At 36.2% G+C, this 18,160-nt stretch overlaps 1 protein-coding gene across 3 annotated transcripts; it reads left to right on the top strand.

Annotated features, from left to right (window-relative positions):
- The first annotated feature begins 8,160 nt into the window (after positions 1 to 8,160).
- On the top strand, positions 8,161 to 16,541 carry gpr142 (G protein-coupled receptor 142). 3 transcript variants are annotated; one of them, XM_060895846.1, is made up of 4 exons: positions 8,161 to 8,315; positions 12,208 to 12,284; positions 13,159 to 13,315; positions 15,505 to 16,541. In XM_060895846.1, the coding sequence occupies exons 2-4, from the start codon at positions 12,282 to 12,284 to the stop codon at positions 16,440 to 16,442; spliced, it is 1,098 nt and encodes a 365-aa protein (XP_060751829.1). In that variant the 5' UTR covers positions 8,161 to 8,315; positions 12,208 to 12,281; the 3' UTR covers positions 16,443 to 16,541. The 3 variants fall into 3 exon arrangements, with proteins under 3 accessions (XP_060751829.1, XP_060751838.1, XP_060751847.1); XM_060895855.1 differs by lacking the exon at positions 12,208 to 12,284; XM_060895864.1 differs by lacking the exon at positions 12,208 to 12,284 and having other exon boundaries at positions 13,132 to 13,315.
- Positions 16,542 to 18,160: the final 1,619 nt, after the last annotated feature.

The following is an 18,160-nucleotide window of genomic DNA, read 5'->3' as shown; positions in this document are numbered from 1 at the left end:
GAAGGTATTTCTGTTTCAGCAAACTAAATCAATCTATCACAGCCAGAGGATTGTGGCCGGCTCAGCAAATTCTTTAAATGTCATGAGCCACTGCACCAATGAATCTGTGATGTTACTGTTGACCATTTAAGAGGAGCATATTAGTGTATTTTGTAGCAGAAATATTTCAGAACAATCATTTATATTTGAATGAGAATGAGAATGAATAAATGAATAGTTATTTATCGTTAAATTGAAGTACCCCAGTGCTTCTCAAACTTTGGGTAACTGTAAAATAGGCTCTTTAATTATTTATTATAAATTATTTAATGAGCGCATTTTAGCTGTTTAACTGTGAGTCATTACTTATGTTTGTATGACAACATTTTAGTTGTTTTTTTTAGCAACATAGAGCTTTATTATTCCTGATCTTTTCACACACACTAAGTTGTTTTTTTAGTTGCTGTTGTTTGGATTCTAGTGGATACAAGTGACCAGATAAATCAGCTAATAACTACAAAATCTTATTATCTGTACTGAATATAATAGTTGTTTGTGATTTCCACCTCTTTAACAAAAATCACAAACCCCCATCGGTAGTGCTTTACAGACCCCTGGGCTTCCAGAGGAAATTGCTGAACTACAACAATCTACTTGCAAGAAAATTTTACTGCACTCTCAAAAGGTATTAATATTAATATTTGTTAATAAATACAATTAATGTTAAAATCTTTACTAGGATGAGTAAAACCTCCTACTGCTAATATATATCGTTTATCATTTTTATTTTTAAGCACAACACAAACTTCAGAAATGTTGTCTTTGTTTTATTCAGTGGAACTATGGAAAATAAAATGAATTTAGCTAGAACACATCAGCTGTCAATCAAAGCCAAGGCTATGAGCTCAGAACATAGCTTTATTTTATCACCATGCGTTTGGTATTCACTTCCTGCAGTATGAATGTTGCTCTGGCACAAACTCTGTCTTACCTCAGAGAAAAGATTCTTGTAGAACGAAAATAAGTTAAAAAAAAAAATTCACAAAGAACTTGTTTGACTTAATCCAAATCTTTGGGGTTAGCAGCTTCTATGTCTTCTTGTCCCCTTAACTGTTACTGTTGCTGCTGTTGTCTTCTACTAGCCAGGGGGAAATGAAGGAGGGCAGCATTTGGAGTGGGGGGGGTTTCACTGTATGATTCAAAGCTCTCATGCATGATGGTGAAGGAGATACTCTTCCTGCAGATGCTTCTCAGGCATATATATAGAAAGGTGAAGAGCTAGAAGTCCTGACAGAGGCCTCACCACAAGGGACAGTGGCAGAGAGAAACAGGGAGAACTGGATCATCCCTTTTTTCCTATTACACATATGTTGTGTTACAGAATCAGAATAAAGACCTTTACAATAAAATGCTGTAATCACTAGTTTAACACTTTAGATGTAGACAATATACTGTATAAACATTTCCTTTGTTCATTGATATGGCTCATACCCTGCTGATACACTTGATTTACTCAGAAAATAAAGATGTAGAATGATGTTCCCTTGATTGGACAAAATTTACAATGTTGTGAAGCGTTTTTATAAGCCGTGTTCAGTATTCACTGAAGCACTTGACAGACCCACGAATGAAGACTTATAGCACTGAAGAACAGTCTCATTTATTTGCTGTCCGCATCCCACCAATTTACAGCTTGGACGATAAACCAAATACGGTATGCAGAAAACGTTCTGCTGGTGCCATCCAGCCTCGAATGTTTCAATGTCAATCAGACATCCAGATAATCTATTATGCTCAAGTAGGGGGGAAAAGAGCCCAAACATTGCTCAAAGGAGAGATGGCGCTTGATAGAAAAAGCCTAGAATGCCTCTGAAGTTCATCCCTGCCTGTCATACAATGCCAAACTGATTTGATACCTTTGCTAATTTGTAATTATTTTGGATCTGATATACTGTAGCAGTGGTTCCAGCTCATATCATCATATTCACCACCATGACATGTCTGTTGTGAAAGTGAATTGTGTTTGGAAATGTAATGTATCCAGGGACACAATCACACTTTAAAGCCTGAGCAGTCATTCTAAAGAGAAGAGCCACCAACACGACGCTAAAGTTAGCACCAGATACCGTGAGCGTGGGCCGAAGCCGTTAGCAGGGTCAGCACACAGTTCACCTTATGGAAGGAATCGTGTTACAGAGGCAAAGCTGTGACGTTCACTGCAGCGACAACATGCCGCTTCATATGCCTCTTCTTAGTGGCACATACACACAATAATCCTAATTCTCAAAAAATACTGTTGCAATAAAAACACCAAAAGATCACTGATGCATTCTTATTATTATCACTGTATATTAACAGTACATAAATAATCATGCACTAATATCTGAATTGACTAATCACGAACTAATAAACAGCTCCTTAACTACGATCACAATCTTGTCTTATTTATCTACCCTCTATTTATGGTGTGAATAGATAAAATAGCTGCTAAACTTGTCCACTGGCTTTGACCTTTTTATGTGCAGAAAATGTGTTTTCTTATTGTTTTTATGTTACGTAATGTTTGAAATGTACTGATTTCTTTTAGATGTAATGTAAAAAATATGTTTATTTCTATTTTCAGTAACTTGAGATAACTCCATTACTCTAAGAACTGTATTAGTTCTAAGTATTGGTTATTATTCTGGGAAATATTTAATTAAATAATTCCAAGACCAGACAATTGTGACTGACATGAAGAAATGCTGCCCTCTGGCGGACAGTCCGTTCAGAGTCTCTGAGATTAAATCACCAGTAAAAGAAAGACAAGCACAGTGCCAATTATAAGTCATTAAAGGCCAGGCACAAGTGATGAAGATATAGATTTCTGGGAAATAGCTCCACATCACAGAGGAACCCTGTAAAATAGAAAATCTAGTAGTATTTGGTTCTAGGCTTATATTCATAGTATAGCCAATTAAATCTTTACAAATAGAAGAAGACACTTAAGTCCAGATTGCTCCTTTCTATGAAATCAGTTGCTTATGAAATGCTTAAATAAGCTTAAATGCTTAAAGCTTATGAAATGCTTAAATTATATCAAGCCAGCCAAGAGTTTTGATATTCATCCTGGCATTTGGCATAAGATTTTAAAGAAATATTCTGTCATTGGATATTTTTCTTTTTCATATCCTGAGGCGCCTTCTCACACACAAGGGGAAGTACAGAGCGCCCAATGTCAGCTTCTCGGCCTCCACCAGAGCAGTCATGGGTAAGTGACCTCTCCAGCTGCAGGCTCATGTCTGTCAAAATCTACTTCTCCTGAAACTTAAGATCAACAGATTTACATGCAGTTTTAACCGCTGAACTAGCATTTGTACAACATGTGCAATAATGCAGTTATTATTACAATTCTTACAATTTTTTTAAAGAAAAAAAACAATCACTACTAAAAAGATTTCCCATTTCATTAAATATCAGCACTCCCCTCTTAGCATTTAAAAACATATTCTCCTTTGATATTTATTTGTTAATCAATAATTGCATTTATTTATTGATTATTTAAAAATTAATAATATTATTTAGCTAAACTAATGGCCAACTCATATTCCATGCTGTAAGCTAGTGGCTTTACCACATTTGTGAGCTTCCACATGTAGGTTTGTGTTGAAACAGAATTAGGATTAATTTCTTGTTTAACAAAGAATTAGACCTGTAATGTTATTATGCTGAACAACTGATTGAATACAACAGCTTGCAAAAAAGAAAACAGAACAATTTAATGTTAATCACCTGCACCACATACACATGTACACATGCAGAGAGAGAGAGAGAGAGAGAGAGAGAGAGAGAGAGAGAGAGAGGGAGAGAGAGAGAGAGAGAGAGAGAGAGGATTTCGGAGTTTAGAGGGATTATTTTCCTCTATCTTATTCTTGCTCACAGTTTAAATAAGTGATTAGTTTGTTATAAAGAACAATCAGTGTTAGTTAACTTAATGGCCAGTTTTTCATTCCTTTTCTTTTGTCACTATTTGTTTATAGCTGCATTAAGTAAATGTGTGTGTGTGTGTGTGTGTGTGTGTGTGTGTGTGTGTGTGTGTGTGTGTGTGGGTGGGTGCAAACTGTGCATCTTTGTAGTAACAATAATACTTGCAGTATTTCCTTTTCACTATTGTACATTTACTGAATTAAATAAATCATCCTCTATTATGAAAGAAAAGCATGTCCAAAGGTCTTTTGTGTGACATTTTGTGCTTCCATTTATTCCTACATACACTTGAAATCTGCCAAAACATGCAGGAGGAAACGCTGCCATGCCTGAAACGGAAGGAAGGATCTGAAACCATATAAATTATGTCTTATTTAGTTATTACTCATATTATTCAGCATCTTCACTGAAACTAAAAGGCAAGTGTTGTTTTTTTAGTGAGGAATGAAACAGCTTCTGAAAGGGATTACAAAAGAGTCATGTTTAATGCAGAAGACTTAACATAAAGAAATGAATAAACTGACCCTAAAAATGTCAAATGTCTAAAGTTTAAATACAATAAATAGTTACAAAAAGTACTTAAAATTTGATGACAGCTTTGTGTAAATCCATATACAGTATTCTATTATACATTTATATTTTATATATATATATATATATATATATATATATATATATATATATATATATATATATATATATATATATATATATATTATGTTTTTATAGTTTTTTTCCACACTTAAAAATGTGTGAAACACAACATGCAGAGTGTTAAAAATGTGTTTCATGTATAAAGTCTGTTTTCTGTAAGGGCGCTTAACTTATTGCACAATAATCATTCATTCATTCATTTACAGCAATCTCTTTATCCTGGTCATGATAGATCAATACTGAGTGTTTATGAGAATTTACGAGATGAGAATTTATGAGTATTTACTACAGATGTGTCAGGCGGAAGAACGTGCCGTAAACCGAAGTGCAATTCACGTTGTTTTAATGAAGAAACAAAAGAAGCAATTGCAGAAAACAAACAAGCAAACCAGCTGCTAAGCTCCAGGTGTAGCAAAACCTGGTGAATGCTATGACCGGAATAACGTTAAGAGAATTAAACAGTGAATGACAACAATACTATGATACGTAGTGTACGTAGCTTGCATAGTCCAGCAATGTTCATCAGTCTGAACTGTAGAACAGACAATGAGCTTGGTGGGGAGCGGAGGTTACATATATACTGTAGCCTGGAGGCTGATGAGTGCCAGGTGTAGAACATTAGTAGATACAGTAGCTTGGAGTGATAGGTGGGTTAGGTGAAGGTTTGGCTGGTGGATAACTGACAAGGTGCCAGGTCATCACAGATGCACAAACTCCTTCACACACTTTCATATTTTTAGATTTATCTGTATTTTTTTTAATCTTTTAGGAGTTCAGATCAGTGAAATCTTTGTAAAAATGTGGCATTGTAGAATTTTTATTTTCTGTGATAATAAAATCACTGTACTCTATTACTGTATTAATTTAGTATAGCCAATGCACTTTCCTGCACTTTCCTGAAACGCACACAGACATGAGGAGAACAGGATTAAACTGCGGGTGCTGGAGCTGTGACACAACAAAGTTACCATGGCACCCATCAGTACACCCGTCTTAAATAATTTATAACAATATACATTTACATATACAGTCGCAGGAATAGTTTTACTAGCCTAATTAATAAAACAAACAAACAAATACTTTTTAAATATCAATAAAACATTATTTACATTTAAATTATGAACGTTAAGTTTTCATATTTTTTCATTTTTGTCATATTTATTTCAATTTTTAAATTTGTTAAGAATTGATTAAGCAGATCAGTGAAATCTTTGTGAAACTTGCCATTGTAGCATTTTTATTTTCTGTGATTATAAAATGACTGTATTACAGTGTTTGGTAAAATGGTGGAAACTTCTAGATGAACAAAGGTTTGATTGCAAGCTTCTCTTCTGCCTAATACACATCTTACTTTTCACTGCACCACCATTTACATTTTTTTTTTTACATTTACAGCATTTAGCAGACGCAGAGCAATTACAATATTTCAGCATTGATTAGCATGCAGTATGTAGAATTGGTTTGTAAATACTCTGGTTTATTATGTTAATTGAACATTTCTGTACTCATGTATCAACACTGATATGAATTATTATGAGATATTTTTTCATAAGCAGAACTTCAACATCATTTACCTTATTAAGATCTCAGGAGCAAATACTGTAGCAAGCCCGGATTTAGGTCTTCAATTTTCAAGTTTCGGTTCAGTTACTGAATAATTCATACTGAATGTTATGCTTTAAAATGAATGAATAGATTATAATCCAGGAGTTTAAACAGTTAAAGAACTAACAGAACTGTCAGCTACTTGAGACACTGTCAGGGTTGAGGATGTCTAGAATTTTCCATTGTTTACTTTGGAGCCTATGGACCCTGAGCTAAACTTCTTGAACTGACCTTTCAAGGTTTACGGCAGCAAAGAGGACGAAACCTCTTCAGGATAGAGAACGGAAGAATGTAAATCATAGCCTAGAAAAGAATAATGTTCACGCTGAGATGGAGATCTTATGGTGAACAGAGAAAGGTGGAGGTTTGACAGATGACAGAATGACAGGTGATTAATCAATTGGGCCCTGATGTGTTAATGATTAAAATATTAGCATAGTGTGCCACACACACACACACACACACACACACACACACACACACACACACGGATAAAACTCACACGGAGTGCAGTGCCACCATGTAAAAGGTGATGGCTAGAAAACCATGAACAACACAGTGCTATTGCATTCAGATTTCAAATCAAGTGATTTTCTTTTATCAGAACATACAAAATGAGTTTCTGTGAAGGATTTGACCTTTCAGTTGAGTCTATTTGCAAATTTAAAATGATTTGCAAATAAACATTCAACTGCGATGACTGATTGGAAATGAGGAAACATTGATAGTGACATTTCACATGCAAACATAAATTGAAAAGAATAATGTTTCCATTGGTCACAAGAGAACAGTGACATCCAAGCATCCAGAATAGAAATGTAACTATTTTGATTGGAGACCAAATTGTTTGGATTTTGCATAACTATCATGTTTGGGGTGGACTTTCAAACTGTCTTGGAACAAAATTGTTTTTCATGGTCACTGAGGCTAGATATCTGTGTGTTTTATTCTTTTCAACGTAAAGAATTAGAAGCAAAACAGAACCTTTTACCATTTTAGATCAATAAATCACAAACCCAGAAATGAGAGTCGTGTAATAGCATAGCTGCTCTTTGCTGGATGGCTCAAGCAAGCTTGCGAGACATTTCATGTTCCCATGGATTGGTAAAATGATCACAGGCAGCCCAGCGAGTGGCTAATGCAGACAGGATGCTGGACCTTGGAAGTCCTTGTGTGAGCTAACCACCAGTGTGTCATAGGTCATGGACAGAGAATGTTGAATCTGAAATGGATTATAAAGTTTAATGTCAAAAATAATAGCAAAAACTTGTCACATTATTTTGTTACGGTCTTACAAACACATAAACATGTCTGAAAATACAGCAAGGTGTCATCCAACCATGCAACTGCTGTGATTAATGTATGGATGACCAGCCTTTTATTTTTGCAAATTCCATTCAAAAAACAAAACAGCAATTTTAGTGCATGGCTTATTTCTGTTTAATTAATTTATAATCTATTAAAAAAAATAAACATTTATTTATTTATTTATTTATTTATTTATTTATTTACCAATTTAATCTATGAAATGTGGCTTAGCGGTTAGATCTCTTCTAAGTGGACAGATTTCTTCTAAAAATACAAATCTAGATAAACAATCTTTAAGTTTTTGTCCTCATGTCATTGATGCAGAATGATGAAGAAGTTGACAGCAGCTGGATGTTGCAGAATCATCAGATATTCCAAATGATTCGTTCTATAATTCTAGGATTATAAACAGGTCCCTGAGTAGCTTGTTTCTGCATCATGACTCTGAGTTACCAAACTTACCAAAGCTGGAAAACTTCACTTCCTCACCATTCCTGTTTTTTTCTTCCTCCCTTTTTTCACCATCTTTCCTTCACACATTTCAGCCCTTAGCGTACTCACCCCTCCCCATCCCTTCCTCCAGCTCTTCACACTCTCTCCTCCCCTCAGCTCTCCAGTTCCTGTCCTTTTCTCACTTGCTGGCTTCCAGTCTGCAGTGATGTGCTTACAATGTGAGCACCTTGTCTTTCTGTTAATCTCTTTGGTCTCACTCTTCTTTCATATTCCTGGGTAGGGGATCTGTCAATAACAGGACTCAGGACCCTTAAGTCCATACATGTGGGGACTAGCATCAGGCCCTAAAGGTAAGAAGGCCTCTCTCTTTATCCCTTACATTACAATATCTATCTCAATATTAACCTTCACTAACAACACTAATTGTTTTATGTTATTAAATGCAGATTTTCTTAGTTCATATAAAGTTGACGGTAATGTTTTGTGTTAAATATTTGACTGTGTTATTTGAATGTGTAGTTAAAGTAATGACAGTAGTGACAGTTTTCTATGCACAATTAATGAAGTTTGCTGAAGCCAAGTTCATCCATCTTGAAGTTTTACTCCATAAAACCATTAGAACAGGAATACAGAAAAATATATTTTTTTTAATGGTGTGGTAAATATTTTGCTACGTCTCTTTTTTTTCAATTTATGTAAATATATACAGAATGTAAATGCATATATGACATAAAATGTAAATATAAATGTCTGCTGGTATAGATGCCTATGTGCTTCTGTATATCTTTTCTGTGTAAATTTCATCTGAAACAAATGGGATGTAAGTGTTAATATAGCGAGAGCTTTATTTAGGGGGATATGATTTATATGAGCATTATCACTGACTATTTATACTCTCCAAACAAAAGTCATCACATTCAAAACATTCCAGCTTCACTAAAATGATTTGTGCTAAAAATTAGATAACGGAATGACACCTCGGGGCCATCTCCTGTGTTATGTCATTTTAATGTCCATTCAGGGCATGGCATAAATCCAAAGGTCACTTTCTGTTAGTTGTGTTACGCCACTTGTAACAATATGGTTCAGTTCAATCTGTTAAGCCAGATATAAATATATTTAAAAGGTATGTGAAGCTTCAGAGTTGTCTGGAATAGACAAAACCGACGGTCATGTAACCTACGAAATTATAAGATACTTTAGGAAGTTAAAACACTATTCAGAGAAACTATGAGAAACATTTTTTTTCTAAGCATCTAATTATTATTAACTATCTAAAGAACTATTTGAAAACAACCTTTCTAAGAATATATCACTTACAGTAGTATGTTCCATAGAATGCACAAAGCATCATTACTCTTTACTCTTTACCTTGATTGATTTTTAGAAATCACTTACAATCAATTTAATATGAATATGTTTATAGACTACCATAAAGAAAACACCGAAAGCTGCAGTGTTTTGAAGCTCATCACAGGTGAAACAACTACTACAGAAATAAAACTCCACAAACTGTTGGATAGTCCACAGTTTGTAGCCCAGTTGAAGATAAAGATCTCACTGAAAGGAAAAAATACAGCAAAATACTGTACCAAAACCTCATGTAAAACGTAAAACATGGTGGAAAGACGTACAATAGCTTGTAGTAGATTTGTTTTGTTATCTCAGGACCAGGATGCAAAATCATTAAGGGATCAATAATTTCTACAACCAACTGCTGTGCCATTGGTGAGTGATCTAAACCATTTAGAGTAAATAAACATCTGAATAATATAATCAGATATTATTAAATGTTTGAAATACTCTGGTGTGATCTGAAATAGCCATGTCAGAGTCCAACAAATTAAACCATTTGTTAAACAGAGCTCTAGTACTGTAAATCTAAACTCATTCACATTATCTATCATTCATAAAAACTTTTTTTTTTGCTATGCATACTAATAGGGACTGTATAGTTATCCCATTGCCCTTGAGCCTGGTTATTGTTTCAGGCATGAATAATTGAAAAAGCTGGTAGGAGTAGAAAGACTAAAGATAGTGTCCACTGCATTCTACCTCTGGCTTTGTCCCAATTCATGCATCATATACTACATTTTAATTCCTTGGCAATTCTGTTCAGCTCAGTACAATTTCACTGGTATGGTACACCTTGTGTTAATGATATGGCTAGCGATTTGAGACAAGTCTGTATTCACACCATTTAGCCCGCTCTAATATGTTATTAATGGTGACAGCACAAGGCTTTCATGCTCTTACAGGTCTCATAACATTGTGTTTAATAATACATAGACTGCTATAGTATAACACAATATAGGAGTGATTCCCAGAGGAATTATAAAAGTACCCGAGTGCATCAGTTCACAGCTGCAAATACAGAACTGAGTTTGAACTGCTTTTCCCATGTTTAAGCCACTGCTTTCCTGTTCAAATAGAATTAAGCACGGATGCCTCCAAGCATGTGAACTGGTGCAGGGTAAAAAAAAAAAAAACATTGCCCTTGTCCAGTACTGGCTGTAAAATCCACTTCAAGCTCCAGAGATATTCTGAAGCCCTGCGCATTTTATCTGAGTTATTCCGCATAACCTTTTATGGCCTATAGTTGTGTGATTCATCCAGTAATTAGTAATGCAGATTTTGGTTCTAATCATTTAAGCCAAATAGGAAATACACACAAAGTGAATGTATTAAGAGGCAGCAATTTACATCAGAAACTTCAAAAAGTAATTCAAAAGATTACTACAAATGAATAGACCTCACAGGACAGGGGTTTGTCAATTAGGTTGCTGACTTTAAATACAAGAACTTTCTTAAAGCTTTTCAATATGGGATAGAAAATGCTGACCTACAAGTAGATTGAACTTTTACTTAGCAGTCACTTGCTTAAAGGAAAGACATGTAATAGCTAGGCATATTCATGCATACATAATGGCTTCATCTATTTTTATTTTTCATTTTCAAATTGTTTATTATTTGTTGCATCATATTATATTTTGTTTGACAGCCAAAGAAAAAAGCTGTCTGCTTCTTCAGTCCATGTTTTCTCCCAATAGTTTTCAGGCACAGGTACACAGGTAATTTACTCTGTCTGCAAAACCAGTGAGGTGTATAACCCAGGTTTGAATACCAGTAACTTTCCCAGTCTAAATGTTGATGTAACGTTTAAACCTTTGTTCAAGAGGCAGGCCGTCATCAGGAGATTTGAACTAGCTCAACCTGTGTTCTAGCGATTTCTCCGAGGAAAGCATACTAGCAGTAGACACATGTAATAGCCTGCCCCAGTCCCCAGATGAACACTGCACATGTGATATGATTCCCTTACTAAGTTAACACACTTTAAAATGTGTGGTAGATATGAAAATTGTATTGTATAGACTTGGGATTTCACAGCTCCACATTATTCTTGTTTCCATTCCCAAGGTTTTTATCCAAGGTTGTTAAATTCTCCTGCAATTCCCCACGTCAATCCCTGTTTTTAATCTAAATAATTCAGAAATTGACTCATTTGCCTTGCTGTTACCTCAAGGTAATTTGGTGCAGTAGAGCATGTGTACGTGAACAAATGAGACCGTTCACACTTAGCTCTAGTGATAATTAGTGCTCAAGGACATATTGATGCAAATCTGTACTGTATAACCGCTAAAGTTAATGTAGTCCATAAATCACATGCAGTATACAGTATCTATCTTTTATTTGAAGAGCAGAAAAAAAATCTTTTCTTTAAAAATGCAGATCTTGTGGTATGATTTTTTTTTTAAATATTGACCAGTTAATTCTTCACAGTTAAGGAATGGGAGTAAAACACATTAACCACAGTAATCTTCTCACCCTAACCTTCTGCCCAGGAGGCTTGACATAACGGAATAAATTGTAAGTAGACAGCTGAATGATCATTGCTGCTATTTCAATTTCATCTTCTCTTTGTGATTCTGTCCAACTAAGCAATAAGGCACAATGTCCCAGGCTGTAAATCTGGATAACATTGTCTATATGCCAGCGGGAAGGAATGAATTACCTTTCTATCTGGTACTTAGTTTTAATGGTTCCTCTTCACTGCTATAATCACCAGCCCTTAAGCCACAATAGTAGACCTGTTTTCAAGAGATGCATTATTACTTCATCAATATGCCTTGATACTGTATTTCTTTTTTTTTCTCCGGATTTTATTACAAGAATTACAAATATGAATCAGACCATTTGTGGAAAGCAAATAACTAAAGCATGACTTATTCCCTTATTCTCTAGCATGAAGGGGCAAGGAAGGAGAAATCTCATTCAGAGTGTTCATTCACTGCCAGAATTTGCTCATTAACTGGCTGATGGTGCGTTATCAACTCATTTGGATCACATGCTGTTTCAAAGGAATATGCTTCTTTCTGTAGATATTGATTAAAACATCTAAATTTATGTACACGGATCCCTCATGCTTCAGTGCCGTCTTTCAGTAAAGCAGATATCTTGATCTACACAAGATGGGTGTGAAATCACTCATGAATTTTAACTGTGTTCACACTAATTAGCACATGAGCCTGTTGTCATTTTCATTCATTCATCTTCTACCGCTTATCCGAACTACCTCGGGTCACGGGGAGCCTGTGCCTATCTCAGGCGTCATTGGGCATCAAGGCAGGATACACCCTGGACGGAGTGCCAACCCATCACAGGGCACACACACACTGTCATTCACTCACGCAATCACACACTAGGGACAATTTTCCAGAGATGCCAATCAACCTACCATGCATGTCTTTGGACCGGGGGAGGAAACCGGAGTACCCGGAGGAAACCCCCGAGGCACGGGGAGAACATGCAAACTCCACACACACAAGGTGGAGGCGGGAATCGAACCCCGACCCTGGAGGTGTGAGGCAAACGTGCTAACCACTAAGCCACCGTGCCCCCCCGTTGACATTTATGTTAGTTAAAAAAAAAGATAAGAGACATTAGTAATACAATTTGTTAAATATATTCAAAAACAATTTCACAAAGTGTAACGTATAATGTAATGTAATGTTTTGCAATGTAATGTAATGTAAATATTGAAAAATAAATAGAATTGTAATGTGTGAATAAAACATTAAAATTTTCTTTAAAATATGGATTTAGACACACATTTAAAATTGATTGTTCTGATTCCAAGTAAAAAGTTAATTATGCACTATTTTACAGTTCTCTACCCATTATCTATGTTGGCAGAGGAGAATCTTAAGGGCAATGACTGACTGGCATAATGAGACGGTGCCAGGCCACCAGGAGCAGGAGCCAAGCACTGAAGAGTATCAAAGATCAGAGTGTGTTCTCGGCTATATCCCTGTTATCTACTACAGCATATTGCTGTGTGTGGGATTCCCAGGTAGGAAACATGAGCATCTGGAATGTCACCTGAATTTAAATGCCTTTTAATTTATTTATTGTAATTGAATCAATAAATCGTCCATGTCTGAATCAAACCTCTTGAGAAGACATTTTTTAATTGCAGTATTTGTGATATAATATATACCAATCATGATACATGGGGATTATGTGAGCCTTATATGAGCCTATAAATGTGTGTGACTGTTCACCTGGTATTTCTTAATGTTTTATTCTGTTTGTACTTCACACTGCATTGGTTAATCATTAATAAAATGTTAATTTTCCTTCTATAATAACATAACTGGAAATACATTAAGGTGATTTTTACAATAATTTCCCGAAAGCCAAATGTATAATCAGTGATCATTTTACAAGGCATCATCCACCAGGAGACAATATTCTGCAACTTTTCCACTTTTTATTATAATCTTCTCTGCTGCTTAATTTACTTTTTTAAATTGTAACTTAACTGGTCATCTAGCTAATACTCAGAAGGCGCTTCTCTTCTCAACAGTTATGAGGAAAATATATTATGATGTCTATTAGCAAGAAAATATACAATTATCATCACATTATAATTCATCACATTTAGGTTGTTTAAGTAGTTCAGAGCCGATCCTGACCTTCCTGGGGCCCTAAGCAAAATTCTGCTAAGGGGCCCTCCTACCTGACCCATGAGCCATGTAAACCATTTGCCACACAATCACACTCGCATTGGCAGCACTGCACAGTTAATTTAGCTAGTCAGATAGAGACTAGAGACAGAATCACATCAACTTTACTGTTATTTGCTCTTGCTGACATCAAACTTGAAGAGAACACAAGTTTACCTGATTGCTGTTCTCGCATTTCACTCTTTCTTTCATTTTCTTTCTTTTTTCTCTTTTCATGGCCAGATGGATAGCTCCGCTTCACATTGTCATCCACACAGTAAACATTAACATGCGCTGTAAAATGAGGCAGGGGGAGGCGTGGCCTTGCGTAATTTGCGGGGGCCTACGCAACCTGCGTAGTGAGTGTATAGGGCCGATTGGCTCTGAAGTAGTTGGCTATTAAAGCTAACTGTGAAGTTCTTTGTTCTTTAGCAGATAAGATTACTTGGCCTTGAAACTGGTATAATGATGACTGACTTAACATATGATATTTATTAGCTAATAATGAACACACAACCATCTGATTTATCATACAGTATGCTTGTAGTTTGTTTAGCTAGTTAGTTATTAAAGCTGAAATAACTAACAAGTTAACTTTTTCTCTACATACAGGATATAGGCAACAGCTTCATATAATTGCCTTCACAATTATTATTATAATTGCCTTAACACATATATTTTAATTATTACACAATTATTATAATTGCCTTATATATATGAAGGAGAGGGGAGAGTCACACACACACATTCACATTATAGTGCGAAGCGACTGTTATTGGCGCCACAATATACAATCAGTTCAAGAAGTATTGCCAACCTTCAAGCAAATGGCCAAAAACATTGCACATAATACCGCAATTCAGGAATGCATAGGAAAACTTACCCCAAGAATCCAAAGACCATTATTTCATGATTGCACAGTTAAACATATTCTTAGAATTGGTCAAGTTTCAAAATCAACTTTTGATGTGACTTTTATAACAACCATTATAAAAAAAAAGAAGACTTTCCAGTGATCAAGTGTAACTTGAGTTGCTTATGTCATTGCAATAATGTGGTTTAATATGCTGTCATTTCAAGATTTTATCTAAAAAATATCCATAACACATCAGGCCTGTGGAATAGCCAGAAAATGTGTGTGGTTTCATATTCAGGTTAAAAGTAAGTTCCCTTTGTTGCTAAACCTAAGAGATGGTACATATATACATAAACATAAGGTACAGTTTACAATTTTAGATGAATGGCAAGTACTATAATAATTTTAAAAGTGATATACATGAGCAACCAGTGGTTGTTGGTAGTTTATTTTCTCTTGTCTGTGGTTATGACCCTTGTAAATGTAAAGCTTTATTTTTTAAATGGGGACTTTTAAGTATTTTAAGTATAGTTTGCCAACAGTTGGAATTTAAATGAAAAGCACAAAAATATATAGTGTGAAATTCTGTCAGAAGATGAGAATAACCCATTTTTTTCCCACTCCACTTACCATTCTGTGTTTCTGCCCTACATTATAATTACTGCTTCTCTTTTCTAGTAAACATCTTAACACTGGTGGCTCTGTCCCGTTTGACTGCACGCACCCAGAAGGCCCTGTATGTCTACCTGATGGCACTGACCAGCTCAGACCTGCTCAGCCAGCTCTTCATCATTTTTGTGGGGTTCCTGCTTGAGACAGCTGTGTTCCACCGTGAGGTGCCTACCCTTCTGCTGCGATCAGTCAGCATGCTGGAATTTGCTGCCAATCATGCTTCTATCTGGGCCACTGTACCACTCACTGTGGATCGCTATGTTGCACTGTGCCATCCACTGCTCCATCGTCAGATCAGCTACCCGGCGCGGGCTCGGCGCATCGTCGCTGCAGTCCAGGTAGCGGCGCTGGCATCAGGTGTGCCCTTTTTCTGGTGGTCAGACATGTGGAGGGTAAGCTGGCCACCTGGTGCAATTGATTTTGCCCTCATATGGGCCCATGTGACTATCATCTACTTTCTGCCATGCAGTATCTTCCTGGTGCTGAACTCCCTCATTGTTCTGCGTCTCAGAAGGCGCCAGCACCGGTGTCAGGACGAAAGCAGGCAGCAGCAGCTGGCACCAGCAGGCAGGCTGGGCAAAACCACAGCAATGCTTCTGGCCATCACTTCTGTGTTTGCAGTGTTGTGGGCACCCCGAACAGCCGTGGTGCTCTACCATCTTTATGTGTCATCTGTGCACAGAGACTGGCGGGTACACTTGGCATATGACCTAGCCAACATGCTAGCCATGCTTAACACAGCTGTGAACTTCTTCCTCTACTGCTTTGTCAGTAAACGCTTCAGAGGGGTCGTGAAGGATGTGTTGCTTCTGAGAGGAGCGCCGCTTCATACTCAAAGGTCCTGCCATCAAAGACAAGCTTCTGCTAATGCCTCGAACTCATCTCTTTCCAGTGGTGCCATGCGATCTCACAGACATGCCAATATTGCTTGGGACTGTACTTAATTCATATCACCCAATACCAAAAAAAACACATTTACCCTACAGTAAGGTTATTAAAAAAATCCTAAATATAAAAAAATGCAACATTGCCAAACATGATTCATAAAGTTAATTAAAATCTATAGTTTTTTGTCTTTCATTGAAACTTAATCAGTATTGGGTATTAATGGTTATAAGTTTGCCAACAATGAGTAATATATTGTCTCACAAATTTGAAGTATGAAGTACTAAAGAAAATAAAATAATGATAAAATATCCCAAAAAAATGATAAAATATCCCAAATCTCTTAAAATTATATAAAATGATGTTTTATAATAATCTGATAAAGAGTTTTAGTTTTTTTTTTTGATAAGTGGTTAATAATATATATAACGTTGGACATTATATCAGACTAGGAATTGATATTGGATTCATATTGGAATTGTGATACAACTCACTGCACATGACCTTGAAGCATAAGTTATATATATATATCTGTAAAAAAAATATCCTATATTTAAATATAGCTGTATCTTAAAAATAGATGCCCACAATCTCCCAGAGAGTATCATATTGTACATTCTTTCTTCTATTTAATGCACTTCTTCTGATATTTTTTTAAACAAGCCCCCAGCAAACTGCCTCTATCTCTAAAAGAATTGAGTTGATGGACAGCTGCTCAATTCATCACCTCTGCCAGCAAATTGCATCACTTTTAGTCCATTTCTTAGTTATTCTTCTGTAGCAATGTTCAGATATCTCTGTGCACAGACATATTTTGGCTCATAATATGAATACAAAATGTTCCATGGAAGGCTGTGAATCAAAATCTTACTTAATTACCACTTTATACTAATACTTTGACAAAAGGGCCCCCAGACATCTTGGGGCATGTGGCTGAATGAATCTATGGCTGAACATGAACATGCTCCTAATCCACTTTAGCTTAGCATAGAGAGGATGAAAATAATTACCCATGATAGGTTTTAACTTAATCTCAGTCTCTGCTTCAACACTGTCCTGTTTCATCCCCACCACAGAGCTGGCTATCCTCACCAGCTTGCCCAGTTTGTTGGCACCACCAATCCCAGTGCCACCACTCCAGCACACCACAGACAAAAGCATTTTAAAACATCTGTAGCAGCCTAGTATATACATTAAAGGACCTGAGCATCTTCTAAAAGAACATACTGCTCCACCCTTTCCCACAGAGGGCCTCAGTATTGTCTGATCAGTCCAATTTGTTGTTGAGTTGCACCCCTAGGAATTGTACATAATAACATAGTGATAATAAATTATAATCTGGTTAAATTACTGACAGTTAGAAGACTCTACATAGCACCTGACTGATTATTTTCTACAAAAAACTGTATATCACAGGCAGAATCTTTTGGCCGGGTATGCGTCACAGATATGTGTGACATATTTTTTAAGGCTAGATTACACAGCAGGTTTTTTCTGAGCATGTTTGGTGGAGCCGAGAGCGATGATGCAGCACTTTCCTGTTCATAAGCAAACTGCATCTGCCAGCCATGTTGTTTATTTTTTGCGAGACAGGACTCGATAGGGCTTTCAGTTTGGAATGCTTTCAGGTGCATCAAGAACGACACCCCCCCTAAGCAAACACTGTATTCTGCACACACAGGTCACACAACACACAGACACACACACACACAGCAAGTTCCTTATGGAAATTGTTAGAACAAATCATGATACAGTTGGCTAAAGTGGATAATAATCT

This window comes from Tachysurus vachellii, chromosome 2 (genome assembly GCF_030014155.1).
Source record: "Tachysurus vachellii isolate PV-2020 chromosome 2, HZAU_Pvac_v1, whole genome shotgun sequence".
NCBI lineage: Eukaryota > Metazoa > Chordata > Actinopteri > Siluriformes > Bagridae > Tachysurus > Tachysurus vachellii.
Note: the sequence above shows the minus strand (reverse complement) of the source record. Positions and strands in the feature narration are given on the sequence as shown.